The 27,500-nt window shown below is 42.9% G+C and overlaps 3 protein-coding genes across 3 annotated transcripts in view; 2 read left to right on the top strand and 1 right to left on the bottom strand.

Moving 5' to 3' along the window:
- LOC131727823 (uncharacterized) overlaps positions 1-5,945 on the top strand; it is a 15,312-nt gene extending 9,367 nt beyond the window's left edge. Inside the window, exon 6 of the mRNA XM_059019125.1 lies at positions 1-5,945. This exon is cut by the window's left edge and continues 682 nt beyond it. Within this exon, the coding sequence (XP_058875108.1) occupies positions 1-4,033 (4,033 nt within the window). The 3' untranslated portion in view covers positions 4,034-5,945.
- Positions 5,946-19,126: 13,181 nt separating this feature from the next.
- On the top strand, positions 19,127-23,666 carry si:dkey-19b23.8 (uncharacterized). The gene is made up of 3 exons (XM_059019104.1): positions 19,127-19,731; positions 22,496-23,105; positions 23,539-23,666. The coding sequence occupies exons 2-3, from the start codon at positions 22,529-22,531 to the stop codon at positions 23,664-23,666; spliced, it is 705 nt and encodes a 234-aa protein (XP_058875087.1). The 5' UTR covers positions 19,127-19,731; positions 22,496-22,528.
- Positions 23,667-24,947: 1,281 nt separating this feature from the next.
- The window catches only part of LOC131727824 (uncharacterized), a 5,036-nt gene continuing 2,483 nt past the window's right edge, over positions 24,948-27,500 (bottom strand). The window contains exons 4-8 of the mRNA XM_059019134.1: positions 27,447-27,500; positions 27,075-27,132; positions 26,454-26,619; positions 26,064-26,261; positions 24,948-25,844 (exon numbers count right to left, since the gene is read on the bottom strand). The exon at positions 27,447-27,500 is cut by the window's right edge and continues 71 nt beyond it. Of these exons, the coding sequence (XP_058875117.1) occupies positions 25,726-25,844; positions 26,064-26,261; positions 26,454-26,619; positions 27,075-27,132; positions 27,447-27,500 (595 nt within the window). The 3' untranslated portion in view covers positions 24,948-25,725. The remainder of the gene's footprint in view (positions 25,845-26,063; positions 26,262-26,453; positions 26,620-27,074; positions 27,133-27,446) is intronic.

Raw genomic sequence — 27,500 nt, 5'->3', positions numbered from 1 at the left:
ACTATTAAATGATATAAATTATAATGCGTATAGTTTACCGTCAATCAGGGCTCTGATTGATGAAATTTCTCCAGATAGGCCCCCGATAAATGACAACTCCACTAATATAGACAGCAATAACTCCCAGTGCCGTGTGTTTGTTAATGATGCTAAATTGACTCAGATCAATTTTGACTCTTTGGATAAGCTTCTGCATGAAATGTATAGAGAGAATCATGATACTCTAGAGAGTGTAGTTGATGTGGAAAAACAAATAGGGGGAGGTTTGAACGACGGGGCTTACCGTGATGATTCTTTTAGCATAAAAGTCCTGGGGGGTGGTGTATTACATGATGATCAAGTGGCAGGTCCTTCAGGTTTACAGGCCCCCCATAGAGATAGTGCCGGTGATAGAATTGGTGGGGAAGGTGTACAGCGTATACATAGACCTATGTTTAACAATTTCGAATTGAAGCAACCTCTTAACTTTACACATCTGTATGACTTGGATTCCTACGCTGAAGTTTTTACGGTGTTACATGAAACGTTAGAGAATATGTTGAGTGAGGTTTCTAGAACGCTAAGACCCTCAGACGTTGTCCAACTTGAATTACGAGCGGGATCCTTAGATATACCAGTGTATGTAAAAATGAGTGGAGCCAATTTAAGTCTAGATGATTTTCTCAGTCAGATTGAAGCTCTCCTTCAAAGTCATAGTGAAATTTTGGCTGATGACTCTTTAATGTTGATTGTGCAGGTTATTAGGTGCCCAGAAGGAGGTGGTGTAAGGAGATGTTTGCAGACCTTAATGAAAAGTGAGCTTATTAGAAAAAAAGCCAAGCATCTGATTATATGTTACAACAGAGACAATCAATTATGCTTTGCCTACAGCGTACTGAGCTTGATATTTCCAGAATTCAGAGGGGCTTATGAAATGTGTATGGCTGAGGCTTTAAAACTTCAACAGAGTGTGGGATTAAGTGAACATCAAATGGTGTCGTTTGTAGACATAGATAAATTTGAACAGGCCTTAGATGTTAAAATTGTGGTCTGGTACAGATGTCCTCAAAAGGATGTGTTCCTGAATCACCAAACAGATACTCGAGCAAAAAACAAAACTGTATTTCTGTTTCTTCATGAGAATCATTTCTATGGTATTGTTAACTTGAAAGGTTTTCTGGGTGCAGCTTATCTGTGTAATTACTGTTACACCGCCTACAGTAATCGATCTGGACATCGCTGTGAAGGACACTGTAATGTGTGTTTTTCCCCAGCCTGTAACAGCGAGTCCTCTGTAAAGGTAAAATGTAACGACTGCAATCGTTATTGTCGATCACAGCTCTGTTATGATAAGCATAAGATTCTCAGAGATAAAGCCAACAGTGAAAAACAGGTTTCTATGTGTGACCTTTTAAAACTTTGTACAAGGTGTTATTCTCTCTATAAATGTGACCCTACAAAGCCACAGACTCACAAATGTCTTACTCCTTACTGTAAGCTATGTAAAGCCGTGTTGTTACCTCACAGTGATCATAAATGCTTCATTCAAATGCTTAAACCTAAGGAACCCACAGACAAATATGTGTTTTATGATTTTGAATGTCGTCAGGAAGCTGGCGTACACATTCCTAATTATTTGTACTGCATGCACATGGGTGGTGAATCATGGTATTGGGAGGGCGAGGAATGTGTGAAAAAGTTTTTTGAGCGGTATCGTAGACCTTGTTATGCAGGATATACTTTCTTGGCACACAATGCAAAGTCTTATGACAGTTATTTACTGATGAATTATTTAGTATCCAACGGAATTAACCCAAATATCATAGCTCAGGGTAGCAAGTTGATGTGTTTTACAGACGAAGCTTTTAAAATGCGGTACATTGATTCCTTTAACTTTTTGCCCATGAAGTTAAGTGCCCTGCCTGCTGCTATGGGATTTGAAGCCAAAAAAGGATATTTTCCTCATTTTTTCAATACTGTTGAAAACCAGAATTATGTGGGGCCATTTCCTGAACCCATTTACTATGGTGTTCAGCAAATGATGTCTAAAGATCGTGATGACTTTTACAAATGGTATGATTCGATTAAGATGGGTGTTTTTAATTTCAGAGACGAAATGGCATTCTACTGCAAAAATGATGTTGAAATTTTGAAAGAGGCCTGTATCAAATTCCGGACTGAGGTTTATGCAATAGGGCAGATAGACCCCTTCCAATGTACCACCATTGCTTCACTGTGCATGGCTATGTATAGAAGTAAATTCATGCCTAAAGACACAATAGCGATCATTCCTCCCGACAATTACAGTGAGCAGCAAAAAAGCTTTTCAAATGCCTCGATACAATGGTTAATGTATGTAGCAGAAACTGAAAATGTTTTCATTCAACACGCTTTAAACTACGGAGAGCTTAAAATAGGCCCCTTTTTCTTGGACGGTTATGCTGTGATTAATGGTAAGCGTACGGCTTTTGAATTTGCAGGGTGTTTTTTTCATGGTTGTCCCTTGTGCTATGATTCGGCCGATGTAAACCCCTTAAGCAAAGTATCGTGTGGTACGATGCATCATCACTTTGATGAAAAGATTGAAACATTGCAAAAGGTTTACGGGGTGGAAGTCAGAGTTATTTGGGAACATGAATGGAACACCCTGAAAAAACAACCTAAAGTTCACGAATTTCTGATTCGTTCTGATTTTCCAGAACGCATAAATCCACGCGAGGCTCTGTTTGGGGGACGTACAAATGCCATTACATTACATTATGTGGCCCAAGAAAATGAAAGGGTGGAATACTTTGATTTCACTAGTTTGTATCCGTTTGTTAACAAAACAAAAGTGTATCCCGTAGACCATCCTACTGTAATTTACCATAATTTTCAAGACTTGAGCCAGTACTTTGGATTGTTCAAATTAACTGTTCTGCCTCCTAGGGGTCTTTATTTCCCTGTACTGCCTGCCCGCATCTGTGGTAAATTAATGTTTACCCTCTGCCGTTCATGCGCAGAAACACTAAACCAGACGGGGGTATGTAATCATACCTCTGGAGAAAGAGCCTTGACCGGGACATGGTGTAGTGTAGAGGTAGTTAAAGCTCTTGAGAAAGGTTACAAAGTGTCTAAAATACATGAAGTGTGGCATTTTCCTCAGAAATCTGACACTCTCTTTACAGGTTACATTAATAGTCATCTCAAGGGGAAACAGGAAAGTTCAGGATACCCTGCTCATTGTACCGATGAGGAGCGTAAAGAGCGTTATATTGCGGAATATTTTCAGAAAGAGGGGGTTCAATTAGATCCTCAAAACATTAATGTTAACCCTGCTAAAAGACAAATCTCCAAACTATGCCTCAATAGTTTGTGGGGAAAACTAGCACAGAGAACTAACCAGCTCTCTACAAGCTTGGTAAAGGATCCTGACCAGTTTTTCCATTATCTCTTTTCAAAAAGATATCAGGTTTCGCATTTTTGTTTTGTAAGTGATACTGTGGCTCAGGTTCAGTGGCGTTACGCTTCTGATACCTATACTCCCACAGGTAATGTAAACGTATTCATAGCGGCATTTACTACCGCTTACGCCCGGCTAGAGCTCTATAACCTCTTGGATCGTTTGCAGGGTCGATGTCTGTATCATGATACAGACTCTGTAATCTTTGTCAGCAGGCCCCAGGCTTGGCGTCCCAAACTAGGTGATTATCTTGGTGATTTAACTAGCGAGTTGAAGCCGGGGGAACACATTACAGAGTTTGTGTCAGGGGGCCCTAAAACATATGGGTACGTCACAAACAACGGAAAAACATGTCTCAAAGTAAAGGGGATTACCCTAAACTATGAGAATTCCAAATTAATTAACATCGCTTCATTAAAAGACCTTGTACAAAACTTTGTGAATCATGATAGAAACACCCCTGCAGAACATATCATGATTCGAGGCTCCCAGATTTGCCGCAATAAAAAAGAATTTCAATTGGAAAACAAACCACTCCAGAAAACCTTTCAAATAGTCTACAATAAGCGAGTCTTGCGTTCTGATTTCACATCGATTCCTTATGGGTACTGAAGAAGGTTTTGATATTAGACTATCTGTGCCTTTTGCAGCTATAATATCGGGACCCTCCAATTCAGGGAAAAGTTATTTTGTGAAGCAGCTTTTAGAAAACTCTCAACAGATCTTTTCCAAACCCCCTGAGAATATCATTTGGAGTTATAGTTGCTGGCAGGGAATATACAATGAATTGTCACTTAAATTTAAAAATATCAAATTTATTGAAGGCATACCAGATTCATTAACCGATGATAATTTAATGCCTCCTAACAAAATCAATTTACTCATTATAGATGACTTGATGGAAGCAGCTAGCGAAAATGATGAAATACAGAAAGCTTTTACAAAATACGTTCATCATAGGAATTTATGCGTACTGTATTTGGTTCAAAATTTTTTTTTTCAAGGAAAAATGAGCCGCACAATAAACTTGAATGCCAATTACATTATTCTGTTTAAAAACCCTCGAGATAAACTTCAAATCAACACACTAGCCCGTCAGATGTACCCCGGGAACTCCAAGTTTTTCTTAGAAGCGTTTGAAGATGCGACAAAAAAACCCTATGGTTATCTTTTAATAGACTTAAAGGCCCAAACCCCTGAAGCATTTCGTCTAAGAACTGGTTTATTTACTCCTGATTGGCCTGTTGCGTACATCCTGAGAAATACCAAATCAAAACACCTATAAACGGCCGGTTATTGCTCTAAAACTTTTATTTATCTAGGCTATGCAACAGCTCAGCATGTCGGCTAGAATAAAACGTAACCTCCATCTCTTAAAGAGCATAGTTCATAGCTCTGCTCATCAGAGAAGAGCAATTTTACGAAACGCCTCAGACGATTTTATCAAATCGATTGGGGAAATTGCCTTAAATGCCTTAAAGGGTCACATCCCCTTAACTTCGAGTCAGTTAAACACTCTCAAAAAGCAGCGACGTGTTATAAAGAGCCTATGCAATAAGAAGCATTCAATTAAAAAGAAGAAAAAAACTGTGAATCAGAGTGGTGGTTTTATCGGAGCTTTAATAAGGATTGCATTGCCTTTTTTATCAGGACTCTTATCGCATCAAAGTTAATTTGTAATAATGACTCACTCCCAGAAAATGTTTCTGATACCCCAGCATCAACTTGATAGACTTCGACAGCCTGAGCCCCAAAACCCCGAGCCTATTAAAAAAGCAGTTGAAAGCCGACTTGACTCTGAAATGAAAAGCATTCTACTTAGAAGCGACATCAGTGACCATGAGAAAGTTAAGCTATACACCAACTCCTTACAGAGATATCTAACCCTGCTTAAACAGAGTGAAAAAGAGTTTAATACCCTTACATTAATTACACCCCCCTCTGAGGAAACGGACCAACCGGCAGCAGAACCTGAATCTAAGATAGTGACTGCTGTTATGAGTAGTGTGCCCTCCAGATCTAAGAAAAATGCTAATTTTATTTTAAACGCTATGTCTCAGAATGCTTTGGTTACCTCATGGAATGATCAAGGGGAATTCATTCTTAGGGGCAAGAACATTAGAGGGTCGCATATGGTTGATTTAATCAGGGCTGCAACGGGGCATACCCATATCCCTGAACATAGGTTGCCTGTAGGATGGTCCGAATTCATCAAAGGTTTGTCTGTAATAAATGTCCCCTATTCTACAGTACCTAATTCTCAAACACGACAACTCATAGAAGCTTATAAAAAACGACCCTTAGAGACTCCCATGCAAAAGAAGCAGAAAAAAAGACAGCAGTTATGGGAAAGTTATTAAGATGTTACTGTTTTTATTGAGTTTACATATTTGTACATTTTGTTGTATATTCATGCATATGTTGTGTAAACATTGTCTGATACATTTTGTTGTATATTCATGCATATGTTATATAAACAATGTCTGATATATTTACAGCAATAAAAATATTTATTCACCATTTACATTGTCATAAGTTTTTTTTTTTTGTTTTTTTTTTTTGAAGATTAACATTCATAACATTTTTTAAAATCATGATGAGTCTTGACACACTGCACGCATGAAAATATATTTATACAATTCTGTTTTTTAGGGCTAGACATACAATGTATAAATTGGGACACCATCAGATCATTTTTGTTTAAATCAGAGCTGTAGAGAGCCATAACCTCAGGGTAAGTAAGTCCTTTGGATCGATGATGTACAAAGAAAACACAGTGATGGCCGCATGTCGTGGTCATAAGACCTTGTAGAGGATGATTATTGTACACTGTTTGTTTGACGTTGTTGTCTAAAAAGTTTGAGATAGTCTTAGGAAAATAAATAAAATCTGGGGGGTTACCGTAAGAATCAAAAAACTCTCCCTGTCCCTCTTCTTTTAGATAAATCCCTAGCCAGTGTTCTCCCGGATAATTCTGGGGGTCCGTGTTGACAATGAGTATTGCAGGCAATTTTTTTATTTTTCCTTTAGGTAGTTGATCACTAGCTAGAACCCCGTAAAAATACTTTGCAGTCAATGGGTTGCTGGTTAGCAGAGCTGTAAGCTGAGTGGTATTCATTTTAAAAGGATCAATGTTGTATCAAACTTTTCAGTAATCAAAGAGAACAGCTCTTTGGTGGGAAACCTCAATCACGTTCTCAAAAACAGCATATACAATCATATTCACCGTCTCTGGCAGAGCATTGGCAAAACGCATTTCAAGGCGCATATTACCATTTTTCACTAAGGAAAAATGATCTCCACATTCTTGATCAGGGGTCAAATCAAATGCATAGAGCGTATAGCCTCTAATAAAGTCTGACCTATCAATTATCAGCGGTTTGTCTTTGAGATGTCTACCTGTGGCCTGTATTAGACTGTAATATTCCCTGACTGGGTTGTGTCTTGCTGTATAGTGGGGTTGTAAAGGTTTTGAGGGGACTTGTTCACCATCGACGTACATAGCTATAAAGTTCCCAGCAAAGTGTTTAAAGTTAAATGGGTTTTTAGCGTAGGAACCACTAAATGCATCATTATCTGTTAAACCAATAACCACAAACTTTGGTAACTGCCCCAGAAACAAATTCTCCTGATTACAGACCCTACTCCCTCTAGGAATGCTAAAAACTTTCATAGACACTCTATCAATAGGATATCGGGCATTAGAGGTCATCAAGGCCTGAGCTTGGGCAATTCTGACCTCAGGGGACACTTTTACTTTTTTAATATAGAGAGATGCTTCTAAAATTTTAAGTTTGAACTCTTCTGCAGCATCAGACATTAAACAGAAAGTGTCATTGGCCCTCACCATTTTAATTTTCAGGTCAATCCCATTCAGCATGAGTTTCTCTTGAAAAAATATATCCGCATGCAGAGGTCCTAAAAGTTCAACAGTATGACTCATTCTGGTAAACGCATGCCGTTTAACTAAACCTTCATTAGCCCCTGCAGGATCAGTCTCATCCATATGTCCTGGGGTATCTTTGTAAAACAAGCCGGCAGTGAACTGTGATTCTAGAGTGTCCTTACTAAAGTTTAGCATTGCTTCTATAATGCTTCTGTAAGGATAAGTATTACTGCTTTGACTGATTAAGCGATTTCCTAAAGTTACATCCACTTGTGAAAACATGGTAGCTACAGGGTAATTGATAATACCGACTATACTACCTCCAACTAAATCTGAGCCATCAGCCCTAGTAATTTTGCATGAAAGTCTTAAAAGAGTATTATTCAAATCAAGATAATCTTCCCCATTTCCCGCTATGTAAAATTCGAGGGGGCCCGTGTCAGACAAGGCAGCCAGGGGGGGAATTTCCACATAAAGGTTTTTTTCAATACTTGTCTGGGTATAAGGTATAGTAAACAGATCCAATTCTGATTTCACACATTCTTGAGACATATGATGTACCAGCGTCATGATTTAAAAGATGTTTCTCTTTTTCGCTGTTCTGGGAGTCTTTGGTTTCTTACTCCTTCTCCGTTTACCGGTACTAAATGACCTCAATGTAGCTGGTTTAGCCTTTTTGTGTGGATGATAGCGAGATCCTGGGGGTTTGCTACGTTTTCTCTTGTATCCTCGGGACATCACCATCAAGCCCTCACCTGACTGGCTCTTGTTATGGCTATGAGGGTTATGACTTGTTAGGACATTTGACACCACGTCACTAACAATATTTTTAGCTGCTGATTTAAAATGAGGTTTAACTATTTCAAAACCCCTTCTAAGTAACGGTAAAGCTTTTCTGAAAAGACTTCTAAAAATACCCCCTATACCCGCCCCATACATTACTGGAGCTCCAGAAAATCCTGGCAATCCATTACCAGCCTGATTTTTGTAATAATTAATATAAGGATTGACATATCCATTAGGGCCCATTTTCAATTATGTGTAAAAAAGAGGCTTTACAGGTCGGAAATGCAACTTCACTACAACCTTCCCAAAACGGAATGGCACTAACTTGTTTTGGTCCGTCTTAATTTGTATAGTTAACGTGTCAAAGGTGGTCTTGCTGAGTGGCACATAATGAGGTCTGTCGTAAGTTACCGTGATTATATCGTTGTTTTTGCCTTTAATAGGAACACATCTTAGAAGAGGCACGTAACTATCTCCAACGGCTTGATGTGTAATGATATCAGTATAGACATACAGGGTATAAAAGCCCACTCTGATGTCAGCTGGGTAGTTGGTCCTCAAATAAGCAGAATACACTTTAGCCTCAATAGGACCTAATAGGCTAATAGTTTCACCCTTTATAGTCTCACGAAATCCCAACATTTGTCCGAGGTGTTCTTTGGTAAAAAGCATATACGGTTTAGTACTTTTTATATAAATTCGTCTTTCTATAGGTTTATAGAATAATTTCAAATCATTATTATTTTGTTCATCGGGAGCCTTGTCACCTTTCTGATCTAGTCCTTTTCCGAGCAGGACATCGTTCATGGTCGCTATTACATCCTGAAGGGTCTCATAATATCCTTCTGGTATAGTATATTCACGTTTTATTGCATTTTCTATATCATTGGTAATAAAAGTGCTGTCTTTAAGGCTAATATTATCCCAGGTATGGGGATATTGAATCTCTGCTAAGCAAACTTCCCATTTTCCCGGTAGATTCAATGTTTTAACCAATTTGATAGTAAAATTTGATATTGCATTTTTAGGGAAAACCTCCTGTGAAGCATTACTAGGCAGAGTTACATAAAAAGAGTCTTGAGACATCTTGAATAATGTTTTAAGTGTAATTAAATACACTCTGTACTTGTTAACTCTTTAGATCCACCACCTGCTGCTCTGCGACCCAACTGTTAAATTTTTCAGGCCAACCGGCCCATTTTATGAGATAAGACTTTTTACCATTTTCCTTTTTCTCGGCAACTATCTTCTCTATCCTAAACAGCCTATCAGTCTTAACATTTATTTTCTGTAATTCTGGTTCATAAAATGTGCCCATTATAGGCTCTCCATCATAATCACATAGTTTATACACCGGTGGAAATCTTGGTATACATTCTGTTATAGTAAAAATCTCTGATGTAAACGTCTGTTCATAGCCTTTTATAAAGGGAGCTCTTAACTTTGAAATTCTTACGCTGTCACCGACGGCAAACTTAAACTTTATATGTTTAGGGCTTTTCTTCTTAGAGTATAAAGTTTTAAACACTTTAAATGAATTATCTTCATTAACTTCTGAAGGTTTCATTTGAATACTACGGTGGAAGGAGTTGTTATATGCATGTACCATTTCTTGTAGTTTATCCATATACTTATGCGTGTTAAAAGCGGTGAAATATTTCCACATTCTTGTTTTAAGAGTCCTGTTGTATCTCTCAACAATAGATGCTTTTAGTTCATTCCCCGTGGTAAAGTGTAGAATATTATGTTTTTTTAGCATGTTCTGAAATGCTTTGTTTAGAAATTCGGCCCCTTTATCAGTTTGTAGTTTTTTAGGTTTCCTACCAGCGCCGATGATCCTCTTGAACGCCTCTGTCACCGCCTTAGATGACTTATTTTTCAATGGTAAGACCCATGCATATTTGGATAAGATATCTATACATGTTAACATGTACTTATAACCTCCATTTTCTTTTGACAAGCTAGACATATCCACTAAATCAGCTTGCCACTGTGTGTCGATATTAGATACAAATACCGTGTTTCTTTTAAAAGTTATTTTAGAGGGCTTATGCAACGTATATGAGTCTTGCTCTGATAAAAAGTCAGTTACGACCCTCTCAGAGACTTTAGGTCCATCAGACCTCAGAGCTCTTTGAAGAGTCTGTAAACCCCCTAAACCTCCAGGATTTGAGGGATCGTAGTATATTTTTTTCATACGCTGGTGTGTCATCTTTAACCAAAATAACACAACTGAGAACAATATGACTTTCAAAAAGTTTTTATTCAAAGGTTATCATAACACTTCAGAGACATGTGGGACGTTCAAAAGTTTTATTCACAGTTTATCAAGAAGATTAGGACATTTTAGAAGAGCTATAAAGTTTTTACACAAACATTCATGATTAGTCACTAAATAATCCACGACATTTTGCACAACTATTGATATATCTTCATCTCTTAAAAACCTGGCCATGTTATAAAAACATACATCAGTCACATAAGCATACAAAACAAGGATATGTGTACATTTGCAATCTTCTATTTCATCAAACATTACAGGTAATATATTCATTAAAAATGCATTTAAGGGTTTACAGTGTTTTATATGGGTAATTACCAACTCTGACCATTCTTTAGTATCAATATCTTTACGGATTAAATCAGTTACACTTTTTAAATTGCTAAACATTTTTACATTTACGGGGATCAGGTTTTGAAAGAGTCTCTTGCAAGCCACTTTCTCAGCTAATAACTCAAACAACAGCCCCTCCATGGTTTTCCTCAGTTTTGCTGGAGTCTGGACGTTCCCCATTTTCAAAGTCACAGGCCCCGTAATATGCTAATGGCGCGCGCGGGTTAGTAAAACTGCGATGGTAGAAAGCTTTGGTAATTTTGTTAACAATGTCTCGGGTCTTGTCATCCAGGGTTTCTTGTAGATGAATCAGTTTACGTCTAATGCTGTGTTCTGGTCTTAGCTCTGTTAAAATATCTTCCACCAGTTTCTGAAGTTTTGTTAAAGACGGATGAAAATTGAAACACGCTAGAGCTTTAGCTATCAGAAGCTTCAGCCACGGGACGTGTATTTTTTCTAGTATTTCTTCAAAATGTTGATCAAAATAATTGGGGGCCGCTTCAAAAAGGCAGCTGTGTCTCAGTTGGCTCGGGTGGTCAATTTCACAACCACGGCAATTTTTTACCATATCACGGTCAATGATCACTTCCAATAGAGAAGCCACGAGACCCATAGAGATCTTTAATACTTTTTCAAAAGAGATGCCTAGGCCCCCGTCAACGTCGTCAGACTCTGCAGGATTGAGGAGCGGGACATTTTCAAAGTCTTTTATAAGCTGTGTCATTTCTTCACTGGTCCAATCCATCTCAAGATCGCACGGTTCAAGAACGGCATTTTCAGAGAAGTATCTAAAGTTTGCAGAAGCCATGGTGTCAGACTCCTTCAATCAAAAGGACATGTGGGGAGCCCCTTTAGTATGCTCCCCAAGATTAGTTTTCGGCCTATGAGGGTGTTGACGCCTCAGGCACCGCGGGGGATCCTTTGAGATGACCTATCAGAGATCCTTGAATGGGTGGTCCTAGAGGCGCCGCCCCTGTGGGCGTTTTCAGAGTTACCCTATTACATCCACCCCTCTCTCTCTCATTGATGTTTGTTTTCAGTTCAGGCCACAGAGGAGATTGTACAGTACACAGACGATCCTTGGGAAGAATGCTTGAAGGCCCCATGCTTGGACTCTCTCTTGAAACTTTTTTACAAGCCGTGGTTTCTTTTGCATCTGTGGAGGGGCTAATGTGCATTTTTTTAAAAGCTTTTATAAGTTCAGACATTTCCCGATCCTCAAGATCCACTTTCTCTGAGCAGCCACTAACAAAGGTATGAGCCATCTGGTGTACCACTCTAATAAGTTGGCAAAATATTTTCCTCCTTTTTATAAGGTCTGAAATACATGCCCAGACATGCCCCTTTAAAAAAAAACAAAAAAACAAAAACCCTTCATAGTCTCGATCATTTCAACCTTTTGCTCAAACACCTAACCACCTTGATTCTCTGAAACCCATGGTAAGCTTAATACTTATTTTTATTTATTAATATTTTAAGAAAAAACTGTTGTGGCCGAGTGGTTAAGGCAATGGACTTAATTGTCCGTGTGGGTTCGAATCCTCCCAACAGTAATTATTTTATTTTCATACTCTTTTACATTTATAAATATTTAATGTTTATAAGCACTTATTAAATACACAGGGCTGTTTTATATATATATATATATATATATATATATATATATATATATCATTACCCATATTCCAAATGTCTATATAAAATCCCCGCCCCTCATTATATATTCATAAATTCATAAATCCATACCCTCATTATATATTCATAAATTCATAAATCCATGCCCCTCATTATATATTCATAAATTCATACCTATAAGGTCAAAAAAAGGTCAAAAGGGTCATAAATTAGCCTTTTGACATAAGCTATAGTAATATTACTACTCACACTCACACACAGAGACACACACACACACACACCGCCACTCACACAAACACACTCACACACACAAACACACTCTCACACACACAGACACACACACACAGCCACTCACACAAACACACTCACACACACAAACACACTCACACACACAAACACACACACAAACACACACACACACACACCGCCACTCACACAAACACACTCTCACACACACAGACACACACACACAGCCACTCACACAAACACACTCACACACACTCACACAAACACACTCACACAAACACACTCTCACACACACAGACACACACACACAGCCACTCACACAAACACACTCTCACTCACACACACAAACACACTCACACAAACACACTCTCACACACACAGACACACACACACAGCCACTCACACAAACACACTCTCACTCACACACACAAACACACTCTCACACACTCACACAAACACACTCACACACACACACACTCTCTCTCTCTCTCTCTCTCTCACTCACACGCACACACACACACTCACACAAACGCAATAACACAGTGTACAGTATACTATGTTATATTTGATGAAGACATCACTGACAGAGACTTCTAGTCGAAACGTGTCTGTCATTTAATTCATTGAGTTTCTGGTAGTATTTTAGTATTTCTAAATATGTTTGTAAAGGAACAATGATTTGTTTGTAAGGGGCGTTATCCCGCATCTTTCACAAATTAAAAATAAATCATAATGATGTATTATTATTATTATTATTATTATTATTATTATTATTATAAAAACATTAACTACTTTCACTCATCAATCTTTTTGATGCACGGAAAGAGTTAAAACACGTTAAGTCCCCTCACTCCCTCTCCCCCCCCCCCCCCCCCTCCCTCTCCCTCTCCCTCTCCCTCTCCCTCTCCCCCCTCCCTCTCTCTCCCCATCCCTCCCCTCTCACTTCACTCTCACTCGCTCCTTCCTTCCCGTTACATTAATGCGAGCCGTTCAGCGAAACTCCTTCTAGCCGTCTGGAGCCCCGCGGTTCACACTGTAAAGGTGAGTGAAGACATCGTGTGATTATTGCACTTCGATACTGACTTCAAACTCTGCATTGAGCGCAGCGGTGCTCTGCGAGACCAGACCGCAGCCGAGCACTGGCTTCAAACTCTCCATTGAGCGCAGCGGTGCTCTGCGAGACCAGACCGCAGCCGAGCACTGACTTCAAACTCTCCGTTGAGCGCAGCGGTGCTCTGCGAGACCAGACCGCAGCCGAGCACGGGCTTCAAACTCTCCATTGAGCGCAGCGGTGCTCTGCGAGACCAGACCGCAGCCGAGCACTGACTTCAAACTCTCCGTTGAGCGCAGCGGTGCTCTGCGAGACCAGACCGCAGCCGAGCACTGACTTCAAACTCTCCGTTGAGCGCAGCGGTGCTCTGCGAGACCAGACCGCAGCCGAGCACGGGCTTCAAACTCTCCATTGAGCGCAGCGGTGCTCTGCGAGACCAGACCGCAGCCGAGCACTGACTTCAAACTCTGCATTGAGCGCAGCGGTGCTCTGCGAGACCAGACCGCAGCCGAGCACGGGCTTCAAACTCTCCATTGAGCGCAGCGGTGCTCTGCGAGACCAGACCGCAGCCGAGCACTGACTTCAAACTCTCCATTGAGCGCAGCGGTGCTCTGCGAGACCAGACCGCAGCCGAGCACGGGCTTCAAACTCTCCATTGAGCGCAGCGGTGCTCTGCGAGACCAGACCGCAGCCGAGCACTGGCTTCAAACTCTCCGTTGAGCGCAGCGGTGCTCTGCGAGACCAGACCGCAGCCGAGCACTGACTTCAAACTCTCCGTTGAGCGCAGCGGTGCTCTCCCAGTCCGTTTGCATGTGCTGGCGTGACACTTAACCGCAGTTCATGGTGACCAGTGGCTGTCAATGCGTTTAATGCTCTCGTGTGACCATTATGTGACTATTCTAGTCTATGTTTGTATTAATATGTATTTATTATAATCGTGTTAGTGTTGTTTTATTACACAGGAATTATAAATAGTCCAAACTTAAAATAAATTTGGTTATATATATATATATATATATATATATATATATATATATATATATATATATATATATATATATATATATATATATATATATATATATATATATCTTAGCAGACGCCCTTATCCAGGGCGACTTACAATTGTTACAAGATATCACATTATTTTTACATACAATTACCCATTTATACAGTTGGGTTTTTACTGGAGCAATCTAGGTAAAGTACCTTGCTCAAGGGTACAGCAGCAGTGTCCCCCACCTGGGATTGAACCCACGACCCTCCGGTCAAGAGTCGACACTCGGTGTTCCCCTGATATAAAGGGGTAGTGTTATATTGACTTTCTCGATCCGAAATTAAACACAACAGCATGAATTATAATGGGAAAGACGCGGTTCCTGCTGCTGGAGTTCTAGGCTAAAGGTTCTAGAGCCGTTCTTGTGTTCCGAACCACTGAAGGTTCTCCAGACGATACGTGGTTCAATAAAACTCCCAAACAGAAACTCTTATTAATAAATAAAGCCTTTTTTTTCCAGAATGTATTTATTTATTCGCTTGCTCGGACTCGTGTATTCAACTTGAAGATCAAAAACAGGGTGTAGTACCAGCTCTGTCCACAGTGCCAACCAGCGCCGGTCACTGGAGCGGCAGAATAACCCACGCTATTAACCCATTCAGTGCCAAATTATTATTATTATTATTATTATTATTATTATTATTATTATTATTATTATTATTATTATTATTAAAATCGGAAAGCAAGCTGTGTGTGTATATAGGGCAGCAGTGTGGAGGAGTGGTTAGGGCTCTGGACTCTTGACCGGAGGGTCGTGGGTTCAATCCCAGGTGGGGGACACTGCTGCTGTACCCTTGAGCAAGGTACTTTACCTAGATTGCTCCAGTAAAAACCCAACTGTATAAATGGGTAATTGTATGTAAAAATAATGTGATATCGTGTAACAATTGTAAGTCGCCCTGGATAAGGGCGTCTGCTAAGAAATTAATATATAATTCGATACATTATAAATCACTTATACAACCATTCAAAAAATGACAGCGTACCGTGAGGACAGTGGCACTTCACGGGTTAATGAGGACAGTGGCACTTCACGGGTTAATGAGGACAGTGGCACTTCACGGGTTAATGTTAGATGACTCTATTGACTTGGTCTAGACGGCAGAGACTTCAGCAGGAAGGAAATTACTCGACGATGACGTAAGAGGCCGAAAAGTTTAAATAAAACTTCTTTGTCAGCGTCGGCTGATTCAACAGCGACCAATCTCAAAAACCGTTATTTATTTACCTTAATTGGATAAAGGAAATTGTGTTTTTGACATGGGCAGCGTGTTACCCTGTCCGGTTTCATAGGGCAGATCCTTTTACACTGACATTTAAATCCGCATTATATATATCTATATATATATATGAAAAAAAGTTTTTTAAAAGATGTTCTCAAAAAGTTTAAACAGCTGAAGGGCTTTTGCCCGAAACATCCTGAAAATAAAAGATTTATTAATTTTTTTAAACTTTTTGTGTTTTAAAAACCTTTTTCTTTCATATTCCTTCAATTTTGTACACTACAGTTTTATGTATATGTATTTTATTTTATTTTTTTTGTGTGTGTATATATATATATCAATTGTATTTTAGATATCCATAAATCTGGTAAAAGGTACTGTTCTTGACATCAAAAAATTATATTGTTGACATCAGAAATTCTATTCTTGACATCAGAAATTCTATTCTTGACATCAGAAGTTCCATTCTTGACATCAGAAGTTCCATTCTTGACATCAGAAATTCTATTCTTGACATCAGAAGTTCCATTCTTGACATCAGAAGTTCCATTCTTGACATCAGAAATTCTATTCTTGACATCAGAAGTTCCATTCTTGACATCAGAAGTTCCATTCTTGACATCAGAAGTTCCATTCTTGACATCAGAAATTCTATTCTTGACATCAGAAGTTCCATTCTTGTCTCTCTCTCTCTCTCTCTCTCTCTCTCTCTCATCTCGCTCTCTCTCATCTCTCTCTCATCTCTCTCTCTCTCTCTCTCTCTCTCTCTCGCTCTCTCTCATCTCTCTCTCTCTCTCTCTCTCTCTCTCTCTCCCTCTCTCTCTCTCTGCTGTTGCAGCAAGTCATCGCTGAATCAACACCCCGCCTCTAACAATCCTTACAGTATGATATATTTATATAACGCGGTTAAGTTAAACGCAGCGTGATTCGTCCGCTTCAACTGCAAGACGAAATACAACAGCAACGACCGCAGCAATGCAAGAATCAGCGAATGACAGGCGATAAGCCGCAGGATAGTTTTTAAAATCCTGAAAAGGCTGTATTTGGGTGCGTCTGTTGGCTGCAGCGACGTGAACTGCAGGACTGGGTGTGCGCGGGCGTGGTGCAGTGCGCGCTCCCGCGGGAGCAGCTCCGGGTCTTGTTTACCGTCAAGACCCGAGATCTGCGGCCGGCGAGATAGCGGTCTATGCGGGACCGCTGCGCTGAGATAGGGGCCGGTGGGGGGACAGGAGAAGGCAAGGGCGGGGGCCCGAAATGGTGTTTTTTTTATGTGGTCTAGATAAACAAAACACATTTATATAAATAAATAAATAAAAATAATTGAGGTTGTTTACAGTTTTATTTGGAGCGTTTATTCTCGTTGTATGTGTCCCGTGCTGTCGTCGTGACTATCCGCCGCTTCATACAGTATAGCCGAAACATTTCACCGAGCTTCGTGATTAAACTGAAACGTTAGAGGCAGTTTGTTTGGGGTTTGCTGTTAAATCGTGCCGCTTTTGAAACCTCGAGGGTTTTGTTAAGTGGGAGATAAAAAAGAAAGATGCCGAGGTAAACAGGCACTAGACCGGGTGCTGTATTATTTATATCATCCATCTTAAATGATTTGATGTAGTGCGGGTGTAAACACAATGATCACCCCTCGCTGATCTCAAAATGCAGCGGCACAGAATGGAGGTCTAACAGTAAACACACTCCAGCGACTTCATGACAGAAAACAGGGGTAAACACACCCTTATATTAAAAAAAAAGTGTCCCACAGTGAAAGCACAGCAAAGTGCGATAAAGCATAGGGAAGCATTGTAAAGCACAGAGAGGTCTGGTAAAGCATAGGGAAGCATTGTAAAGCACAGAGAGGTCTGGTAAAGCATAGGGAAGCATTGTAAAGCACAGAGAGGTCTGGTAAAGCATAGGGAAGCATTGTAAAGCACAGAGAGGTGTGGTAAAGCATAGGGAAGCATTGTAAAGCACAGAGAGGTCTGGTAAAGCATAGGGAAGCATTGTAAAGCACAGAGAGGTCTGGTAAAGCATAGGGAAGCATTGTAAAGCACAGAGAGGTGTGGTAAAGCATAGGGAAGCATTGTAAAGCACAGAGAGGTCTGGTAAAGCATAGGGAAGCATTGTAAAGCACAGAGAGGTCTGGTAAAGCATAGGGAAGCATTGTAAAGCACAGAGAGGTGTGGTAAAGCATAGGGAAGCATTGTAAAGCACAGAGAGGTCTGGTAAAGCACAGGGAAGCATTGTAAAGCACAGAGAGGTGTGGTAAAGCATAGGGAAGCATTGTAAAGCACAGAGAGGTCTGGTAAAGCATAGGGAAGCATTGTAAAGCACAGAGAGGTCTGATAAAGCATAGGGAAGCATTGTAAAGCACAGAGAGGTCTGGTAAAGCATAGGGAAGCATTGTAAAGCACAGAGAGGTCTGGTAAAGCATAGGGAAGCATTGTAAAGCACAGAGAGGTGTGGTAAAGCATGGGAAGCATTGTAAAGCACAGAGAGGTCTGGTAAAGCATAGGGAAGCATTGTAAAGCACAGAGAGGTCTGGTAAAGCATAGGGACGCATTGTAAAGCACAGGGAAGAATAAGACTCACGCTTCATCTCCGCTGTCATAACAGGGAGCCAGCTGGTTTATCTGCTCTGACATTTACAATGCAAATACTGTTTGCAGAACATCGTGTTTCTTATCGGTCCGCTACATTCACTACCCCCCCCCCCCCCCCGTTTTCCAATTTTATTTACATGTCAAAGTTTGTATTTTTTTGTTCATATATTTGTTTATATAGGAGCTTTAACTAAAGTCTTTGAAATAATGTGCCCACCCTTTTCATGCATGAAGATAAACGCAACGTGTTTACAGCAGTGTGGAGTAGTGGTCAGGGGCTCTGGACTCTGGACCGGAGGGTCGTGGGTTCAATCCCAGGTGGGGGGACACTGCTGCTGTACCCTTGAGCAAGGTACTTTACCGAGATTGCTCCAGTAAAAACCCAACTGTATAAATGGGTAATTGTATGTAAAAATAATGTGATATCTTGTAACAATTGTAAGTCGCCCTGGATAAGGGTGCCTGCTAAGAAATAAATAATAATGAAAAAAAAAAAGCTTTTAAAAATATATATATATATATATATTTTTTGTCCCGGTACTTTCTCAGTTTGGCACCTTTATACTAATAATGCATTTCAGTGTGTAACATTATACACGTGTACCTTTCCAGCCGGGTGTAGAGTTACGATGGGAGTTCTCTTTTCCTCCGAATCGCTGAGCAGGTCGGGTTTGATCGCTATCACAGCGCCGCTCCGTCTGTGGGCGGAGTCTGTTTCCATGGGCGTTGCACAGAAATCCATCAGCGAAGCTTGAAACAAACAGAACACCTGCGTCGTTCCTTTTAGAATTCGAACGGCACGGTCACGTTATCTGTCGCGCTCTCTCTCTCCTTAAAGCTCACGCCACGCCCACAAACAAAGGCTACAGAACGGATTATATAACAGACGCAGGGGGCAGTTTAGATAAACTACCCCGAGCGTATAGAGACAGTACTGGGGTAGTTTAGTTAGCCGTGCAGGTGGCTTCCTCCGCCTCTCTCGTAGAGCAGACGCAGGTATCCAGTCTACTTCTCTCTGCGTGTTCGGTTTTAAATGAACCGCTTCGCTCCTGTTTCGAGCTCCAGACAGCCGCTCAATTTCTCCAAACCGACCCTGCTGACGTGAAACCGAGCGGACCCGAGATTAATTGGATCTCCAGTTGCGCACTTCAGAAAAAAAAGTCAGTCAGCAGAGAAGGAAGGGAGCGCGCTAGTATCCACTGACACAGAAACACGGTGAGAGGCTTTCTTTACTGTTTGATTACAGTTAGCTGTCGTTTAACGCATTTAAAACACATGCATGCATACAGAAATACATGCAATATCTTTTCATCTAGCTGAAGGACTATATATATATATATATATATATATATATAAATATGTATTGTGTGTGAACTCTATGGAGTTAAACGGGTCAGCGTGTTTACTGCTCTGGTAGATCAAGTATAGAAACTGAAAGTTTAACTCAAATGTCATGTGCAAAAAATAAATAAGTACATTTTTTTAAAAAGTTGCTAATTTAATGCGAGCTAAATTAGATTTTTAAAAATCGTTATTCGGAAGGACAATGCGGGGGGTGAGTGGGGTTCTACAGGAAGACGATTCTCGGCGAACAATAGACTCGTCATTACACAGCACGCACTTAGCATAGCCGAGCCGGAGACAATGCGGCCACTCTGAGACCCAGAAGAGGGTCGTGTAGAATTAACATGTAAAGAAACGAGGCGAAACTGGCACCCTGCCACAAAGAGAGAGAGAGAGAGAGAGAGAGAGAGAGAGAGAGAGAGATGAGACATGAGACACGCAGAGAGACACACACAGAGAGAGAGAGAGAGAGAGAGAGAGAGAGAGATGAGACATGAGACACACACGCAGAGAGACACACACAGAGAGAGAGAGAGAGATGAGACATGAGACACACACACGCAGAGAGACACACACACAGAGAGAGAGAGAGATGAGACATGAGACACACACACGCAGAGAGACACACACAGAGAGAGAGAGAGAGATGAGACATGAGACACACACACGCAGAGAGACACACACACAGAGAGAGATGAGACATGAGACACACACACGCAGAGAGACACACACACACAGAGAGAGAGAGAGATGAGACATGAGACACACACACGCAGAGACACACACAGAGAGAGAGAGAGATGAGACATGAGATACACACACGCAGAGAGACACACACACAGAGAGAGAGATGAGACATGAGACACACACAGAGAGAGAGAGATGAGACACACACACACAGAGACATAGAGATGAGACACACACACGCAGAGAGAGACACACACAGAGAGAGACACACACACACACACACAGAGACAGAGAGAGAGATGAGACACACACGCAGAGAGAGACACACACAGAGAGAGACACACACACACAGAGACAGAGAGAGAGATGAGACACACACGCAGAGAGAGACACACACAGAGAGAGATAGACACACACACGCAGAGAGAAAGAGAGACACATAGATAGACACAGAGAGAGACACACACATAGAGAGAGAGAGACACAGAGAGAGGAGAGAGGGGAGGGTAAACTACCCCACAAACCCACAACTGTAAAAATAAATCCATAAATAAATTAGACTCCCCTTGCATAGCCGTTTGATCCATTCCTGTTTTTACTAGGAGTTTTAAAAAGACGTGTTGCCTGCTCTGCACACTGTGGGGCTGATCAAGCTGGTAGTAAAACCTGGAGTAGGGCACACTGCTGTGCAACGGGAGTCTCATTCCCCTCCCTGTAACATTCCCTGACGTCGCGATTCTGCGTGGCTGTAATTCTCAAAGCCAGTTCTGTTACTGAACTTAAAATGACCTGCAAAAGGACAGGAATTTCTACTGTGTTGAGACTAAAACAGCCACTGTGTGTGTTTATATATATATATATACACACATATATTGTATACACACACACAGTATATTATAAGCGCTTGCTTACATCACTGCTCACCTCCGTGACCTTTATATTTTTGATTTCGCACCTGTCGGTACACTGTTGTTTTTATCTTTTTCAAATGCTCAGATTATATATCATTTTTGTTTATTTATTTTCTTTGGACGACGCGTCTGCCGTTGGCTCTCTGGCCTCGGCTCCGAGTGCGTTGTGATGTTCTCGTTGTTTCCTCTCCGTTGTTTTCCTCTTCCCTCGGGATCCGAGCCGGCTGTGAGAGTCTCGGAGACGTGCAGCAGCGTGTGCTTCATCCGAGCTGGAAACCTTATATATATATATATATATATATATAATATTCTACACATCCCTCTGTTTGTGCACAGGGTGCCATGTTGCTGAAACCTGTCAGGGCTGTTACAGGCTCAGACTCTCCACAGCTCTCGCTGGCTCCAAACGATTTCAAAAGCACAACTATAACCCGACACACACAGGGTTGGGAACCAGACTCCTGCTGCACAGCAGTGTCACCCATTCCAGGTTTTATTATAAGCTTGATCTGCCCCAGTGTGTCTAGCTAACAAGCTCAGGTGTGTCTTATTATTATTATTATTATTATTATTATTTATTTCTTAGCAGATGCCCTTATCCAGAGCGACTTACAATTGTTACAAGATATCACATTATTTTTACATACAATTTACATTATTTAATTAAACTCCTAGTGAAACCGGGAATGGATCACACTGCTGTGCAACGGGAGTCTTATTTCCATCTCATTGTAGGATTTGTTAACTAAGGTTGTGGTCAAAAGAATATTATTATTATTAATAATAATAATAATAATAATAATAATAATAATAATAATAATTATTATTATTATTATTATTATTATTATTATTATTATTATTATTATTATTATTAAGTCAAATGATTCGCACAGAATGCTATTCAGGGATGGAAATAAGACTCCTATTGCAAAGCAGTTTCACCCGTTCCAGGTTCCACTACCAGCTTGATCAGCCCCGTGGTATACAGGTAACAAACCCCGCCCCTGTGCTAACCCTCGTTCCTCTCTCTGTCTCAGCTTCTCTCTCTCTGATTCTGCCGCCGCTAAGCCATGGCTCACCTGATGAGGACGCTCCGCGACTCCCCGGCTGCCTTGCGGCGCAGATTCACCCGCGACCGGACCGAGAGCCTGTCTCACGGGGACCCGCTGTTCAAGGTGCACTACCTGGGCACGGAGAAGATCTACTCCCTTCAAGCTGAGCAAGCCGAGGAGGCCATCGGCCGTCTCCTGCAGGGGGCGCCAGCGGGGAAGCTGCCCAAGGACCACGCGCTGGTGGTGCGGCCACGCTACGTGGAAGTCAAGGAGATCTCCACCGGCAGGCAGCTGACCAAGACGTACCTGCGGGACATCGCGTGCTGTGCGGCAGGAGCCACGAGACCCGACGTCTTCCTGTATATCTGCAGGAGCCACGGCGGGCAGCAGCTGCAGTGCAGGGTGTTCTGGTGCAGCAAGGAGAAGCGGGTTCGACAGCTGACGGGCTGCCTGGCTCAGTCCTTCCAGAGAGCGCTCAGTGACTGGCAGGAGAGCTCTGCGAACGAGGGGGAGGAGTCCCAGGGGGCGGGGCTACCCGGAGGCATGCCTCCACCAGAGGGGCGGGCCTCTACCCTGCCAGCCAATCTCGACAGAGGTGAGTGAGGATCTTAAACCGCTTTATTCTCAGGGCTTGAACAGACTCCAGGCACAGCACAATCCAGCCACAATCCAAGGATGGAAATAAGACTCCTGTTGCATAGCGGTTTCACCCATTCCAGGTTTTACTACCAGCTTGGATTAGCCCCCAACGTATAGGCAACAAGCTCATAGTAAAACCAGGAACAACTGAAGCCGCTGTGCAGCGGGAGTCCCTTGTTTCCGTCTCGGTGTATCGCTGCCTTCTTTTTACCTATAGCGGATTTATACCAGACCCCCCCCCCCCCCCCGATAGTCCCCACATAAACCGAGGGAGGTGGGGGGGGCAGGTTTGGGTATTTCTGAAATGTCATTTGTAACGGCCTGTCTGTCTGTATCTCTCTCTCTGTCTCTGCTGTCTCTCATTCCTCTCCCTTCTCTCTCTCTCTAAGTCAGGTCGCTGGAGGAAGAGGGCTCGCAGCTCCAGGAGTCTTTTGAAAGCGAGGGTGAAGAGGGGGTCGACTGGGGGGGAGTGAGCCGGGGGAGCGGGGGCCGGTCGGAGCTCCCCGGGGGGGATTGAGCTGGAGGAAGCAGGCAGGACCGCACCTGGGACTGCGGGACTGCGGGACGCTCCTCCGCCACGGGACTGGAGCTGCCAGCCACGAGGTTCACAATCGACGGACGGACGGGCGTTTTGGAACTGGGATCGTCGCTGCTGGTCAGGGACGTGCTGTACCAGGAAACAGTCGGACAAACATTCCTGGAATACAGGCAGCTGTGGGTTTTTTTTTTTTGTCTTGTTTTTTTTGTTGAAAAGACGCGAAACTGACACGTTGCCTCGTGTTTTGCAGCAGCGCTGCACCAGGAGGCTCTGTCCCAGACTGCAGCATCCATGACAAAGTGTCCTGAGGGCATCCGATGACTCTTAATGGGTTAGGGTTAAGTTTAAGGGTTGGGGGGTTGGAGTTAGGGTCAGGGTGGGTTGATTTCGTAGAGGTGCCGAGCTCTGGAAGTGAAAGGAGGGGCGGTGCTTAGCAAACGCCCTCGAATCATCCGATGCCTTCAGGACGCTTTCTACAGGATATTCCTTCAGGCTGCGAGCGGACCGGACCGCTCCCTTCCGTGCGGCGTGTTTAAAAGACCCGGGAGCAGAGAGACGCGGTGAAATGAAGTTAAACGAGCCCAGTTTCTCGCGAGCTGGGCCAGGCCCTGTGTTATTCCTGTGAGCTGGCTTTGCACTTGGACTGAAGTCCGTTGATCCAGATCACTACCACACTAGAAGTTCACTTTAGGTTTTAGTTGAAAATGCACGGCTATAGACTCGTATGCAAAGAAAGATTAGCTTTGTTCCAAAAAAAAAATCCAAACAGTTCAATGTTTTTAGTGTTCCAGTTCTGACCCCAGTGTCAATAAGTTTGACTTTATTGTAATGTTTTTAGTGTTCATTTTCAGGCTGGGAGATGCATCTGTTTTAGCCTTTTTTTTTGTTGCTGTTTTTGTTTGTTTCCCCCCCCACGTGCCAACATTCCATGTCCCTCATTGGCTAAAATTGTGTTATTGCGTACTGAGCGTTCTGAGTTGTAATTATTATTGCAAGCATTACAGCGTGTATATCTGCTGCCCCCTGCTGTCCGGAGCGTGTTACTGCAGCGCGTTTTGGATTCAGAATGGTAAATTCCAATTCGAGAATGCTTCCCAGTGTTCGCTGACTGGGTCTTCAGTAATCGGTGCAGTTTCCATACATCCTGTTATCATTTTTAAATAGGGGAACGTGTTCTGTACATTTGGTTACCTATAGAAAAAGCAATTGCTTAACATTTTTTTTTTTTAATTAGAATAGTAAAAATTGTTAATTGTGCATATATATTTTTTTGTATTTCTTTTTATTAAATATTTTTCATGCATTTTATATTTTGTCAGCGACTGTTTGTTACATTCGTGTAATACAGTTTGCAAGCACAGTCAAAATCTCACTAAATGTCACTTCACAGTACAGTTTCAAATTATTATTATATAAACCAACTTCTGACAGATGAAAATAGGTTCACTATATTAGTGATATTATTATGATTAGAGCAAATTTAAGGTTGTTTTGGCTTTTAAATGACATTAAAAACACGGCTATAGGCAGGAATGCAGTATTATATTCAGAAGTGATCCTCGTCTGTTTCATGGAGCGGGTTTAGTTTGTCAAGGTAATGCAAGCTGTACTTAGAGTGATTGGAGGGGGCGGGGCTAAGGGGGGCTATGGGGAGTGGGCGGGGCTGGGGGAGTGGGCTGGGCCGGTGGGGAGTGGGAGGGGCTGGGGAGGGGGCGGAGTTGGCAGGGAGTGGGAGGGGCTGAGGGGAGTGGGAGGGGCTGAGGGGAGTGGGTGGGGTTGGCAGGGAGTGGGAGGGGCTGAGGGGAGGGGGCGGGGCTGGCAGGGAGTGGGAGGGGCTGGCAGGGAGTGGGAGGGGCTTGGGTCTGTTTTTTTAATCCTTGGTCTTTTAACTGGTCTGAATATTGAAATGTGTGTTTTTTTGGGTTTTTTTTTATTTAAATTCAATGTCCGATGACAGACATTTCAACCTGGGAGCCGTTCGGAATTCGTTCGGTCTGCTTTCGCGTTTCTGAGTCCGGCGAGCCCCAGTGCTCAACGGTCAAGGCTGACCAAGCTGGTCTTCGCCGGCTCTGTCCGCTTGTCCCTCTGCCCTCGATCGCTGGACGTCCCAAAGAGTCTGCACATGAAAGCGATGGAGTCTGTCCAAATCTTCCACCACTGCGGGGACAAAAAAAAAGCTGCTATTATTATTATTATTATTATTATTATTAATAATATTAATTATGTGATTTGAAGAGACTAGGGGGTATATTATGAATCATCAACAGCTGCTGCTGCTGCTGCAGAGTCACTTCCAATAGGAGCTCGGTCTCATCCTTATCGTGCGTCTCTGTGTGTGTGTGTCTGTCTGTCTGCGTGTCTGTGTGTCGTCCTCACCTCTGCTGTGATAAGCCTCCTGCGGGTTGCCGTTGACGACGATCCTCTCCAGGAAGTTGACCAGCGCTCCGGAGGTGAGGAGCCTCTGGGCCTGCGGGAGGGACTGGACGAAGCGCATGTCCAGAGAGAAGGGGTTGAGAGGAGGAGGGGAGGTACAGAGAGTGACCAACTCACTGACCACCTCCCAAACCTGCGTACCTGAGAGAGGGGAGAGGGGAGAGGGTCACTCAAACCAGGGGTTCCCAACCCCGGTCCTGGGGGGACCCCCTGTGTCTGCCCGCTTAATTAGAACCTTTTTTTAATTGTTTTCAGCTCTTAAACAGTTGCAGATTTCAAATTAGCTGTAACATGGGGTTTGCTGTATTAAGAGGCAGAGCTGTCATTCATTACCCTGCGTGCTCCAATCAGCGAGAGACTTCAATTTCATGGGTGTGTCCCTGACGAGCGAATCAGCACCACCGATGTTCACCAGCCGCTCGTGATTGGAGCGGATCCAGGCGTAGGGCCGCCCATACTTGGCGTAGCCGGCCAATAGGAACAGGGTGCAGTTTACTTCCTGTGGAGAGGGAAGCAGTGTGTTTGAATATACCCCAAAATACCAAGCAACTTATATATACACTTATATATATATACAGACCCCTGCGCCCCCCTGACTGTGTGACTCCCCCCTGCACACCACGCGGCCGTGCCTTTACCAGAGGAGACCCTCGGGGACCCCTGCGCTCCCCTGACTGTGTGACTCCCCCCTGCACACCACGCGGCCGTGCCTTTACCAGGGGAGACCCTCTGGGACCCCTGCGCTCCCCTGACTGTGCGACTCCCCCCTGCACACCACACGGCCATGCCTTTACCAGGGGAGACCCTCGGGGGACCCCTGCGCTCCCCTGACTGTGTGACTCCCCCCCTGCACACCACGCGGCCGTGCCTTTACCAGGGGAGATGCCCAGTCGTGTATCAAAGCCAGCGTTGTGCCCATGGCTGTACCGGGACCCGCAGCGTGGGGATACTCACTGGAACGGCTAGCTCGTGATCGCTGGGGGAGGCGGGGAGGAGGTACCCTTCACTGATCCTGAAACGACACACGGGACACAGAGAAACCTCAGCCGAGTTCACAACCGATTAAAACACAGAGGAGCGTAGACTTCCGTTCGTTATTATTTAAGAAAAAAAAGAACAAAAGTAAAAAAAAAAAAAAAACTAATTAGACGCCATTAGACCTGGATTAGTTAATGATGCCACGGACGAGAAGAGGGGGGGAGGGGGGGAAGGGGGAGAGGAGGAGCGGGAAGAGGAGGGAGGTGAAGGGAGGTGAAGGGGGTCCTGTTGCAGTTGAAAGTACAGTACAGCTCTGCCGTCGGGACTCATCCTGCCTGCACCTCTTACCTGCTGGAGAGAAGCCGGGCTCGCTCCTCGCTCCCCAGCACCCCGCCGTTCACA

This window comes from Acipenser ruthenus, unplaced genomic scaffold (assembly GCF_902713425.1).
Source record: "Acipenser ruthenus unplaced genomic scaffold, fAciRut3.2 maternal haplotype, whole genome shotgun sequence".
Taxonomy (NCBI): Eukaryota; Metazoa; Chordata; class Actinopteri; order Acipenseriformes; family Acipenseridae; genus Acipenser; species Acipenser ruthenus.
This window is presented reverse-complemented; position numbering and strand designations above follow the sequence as displayed.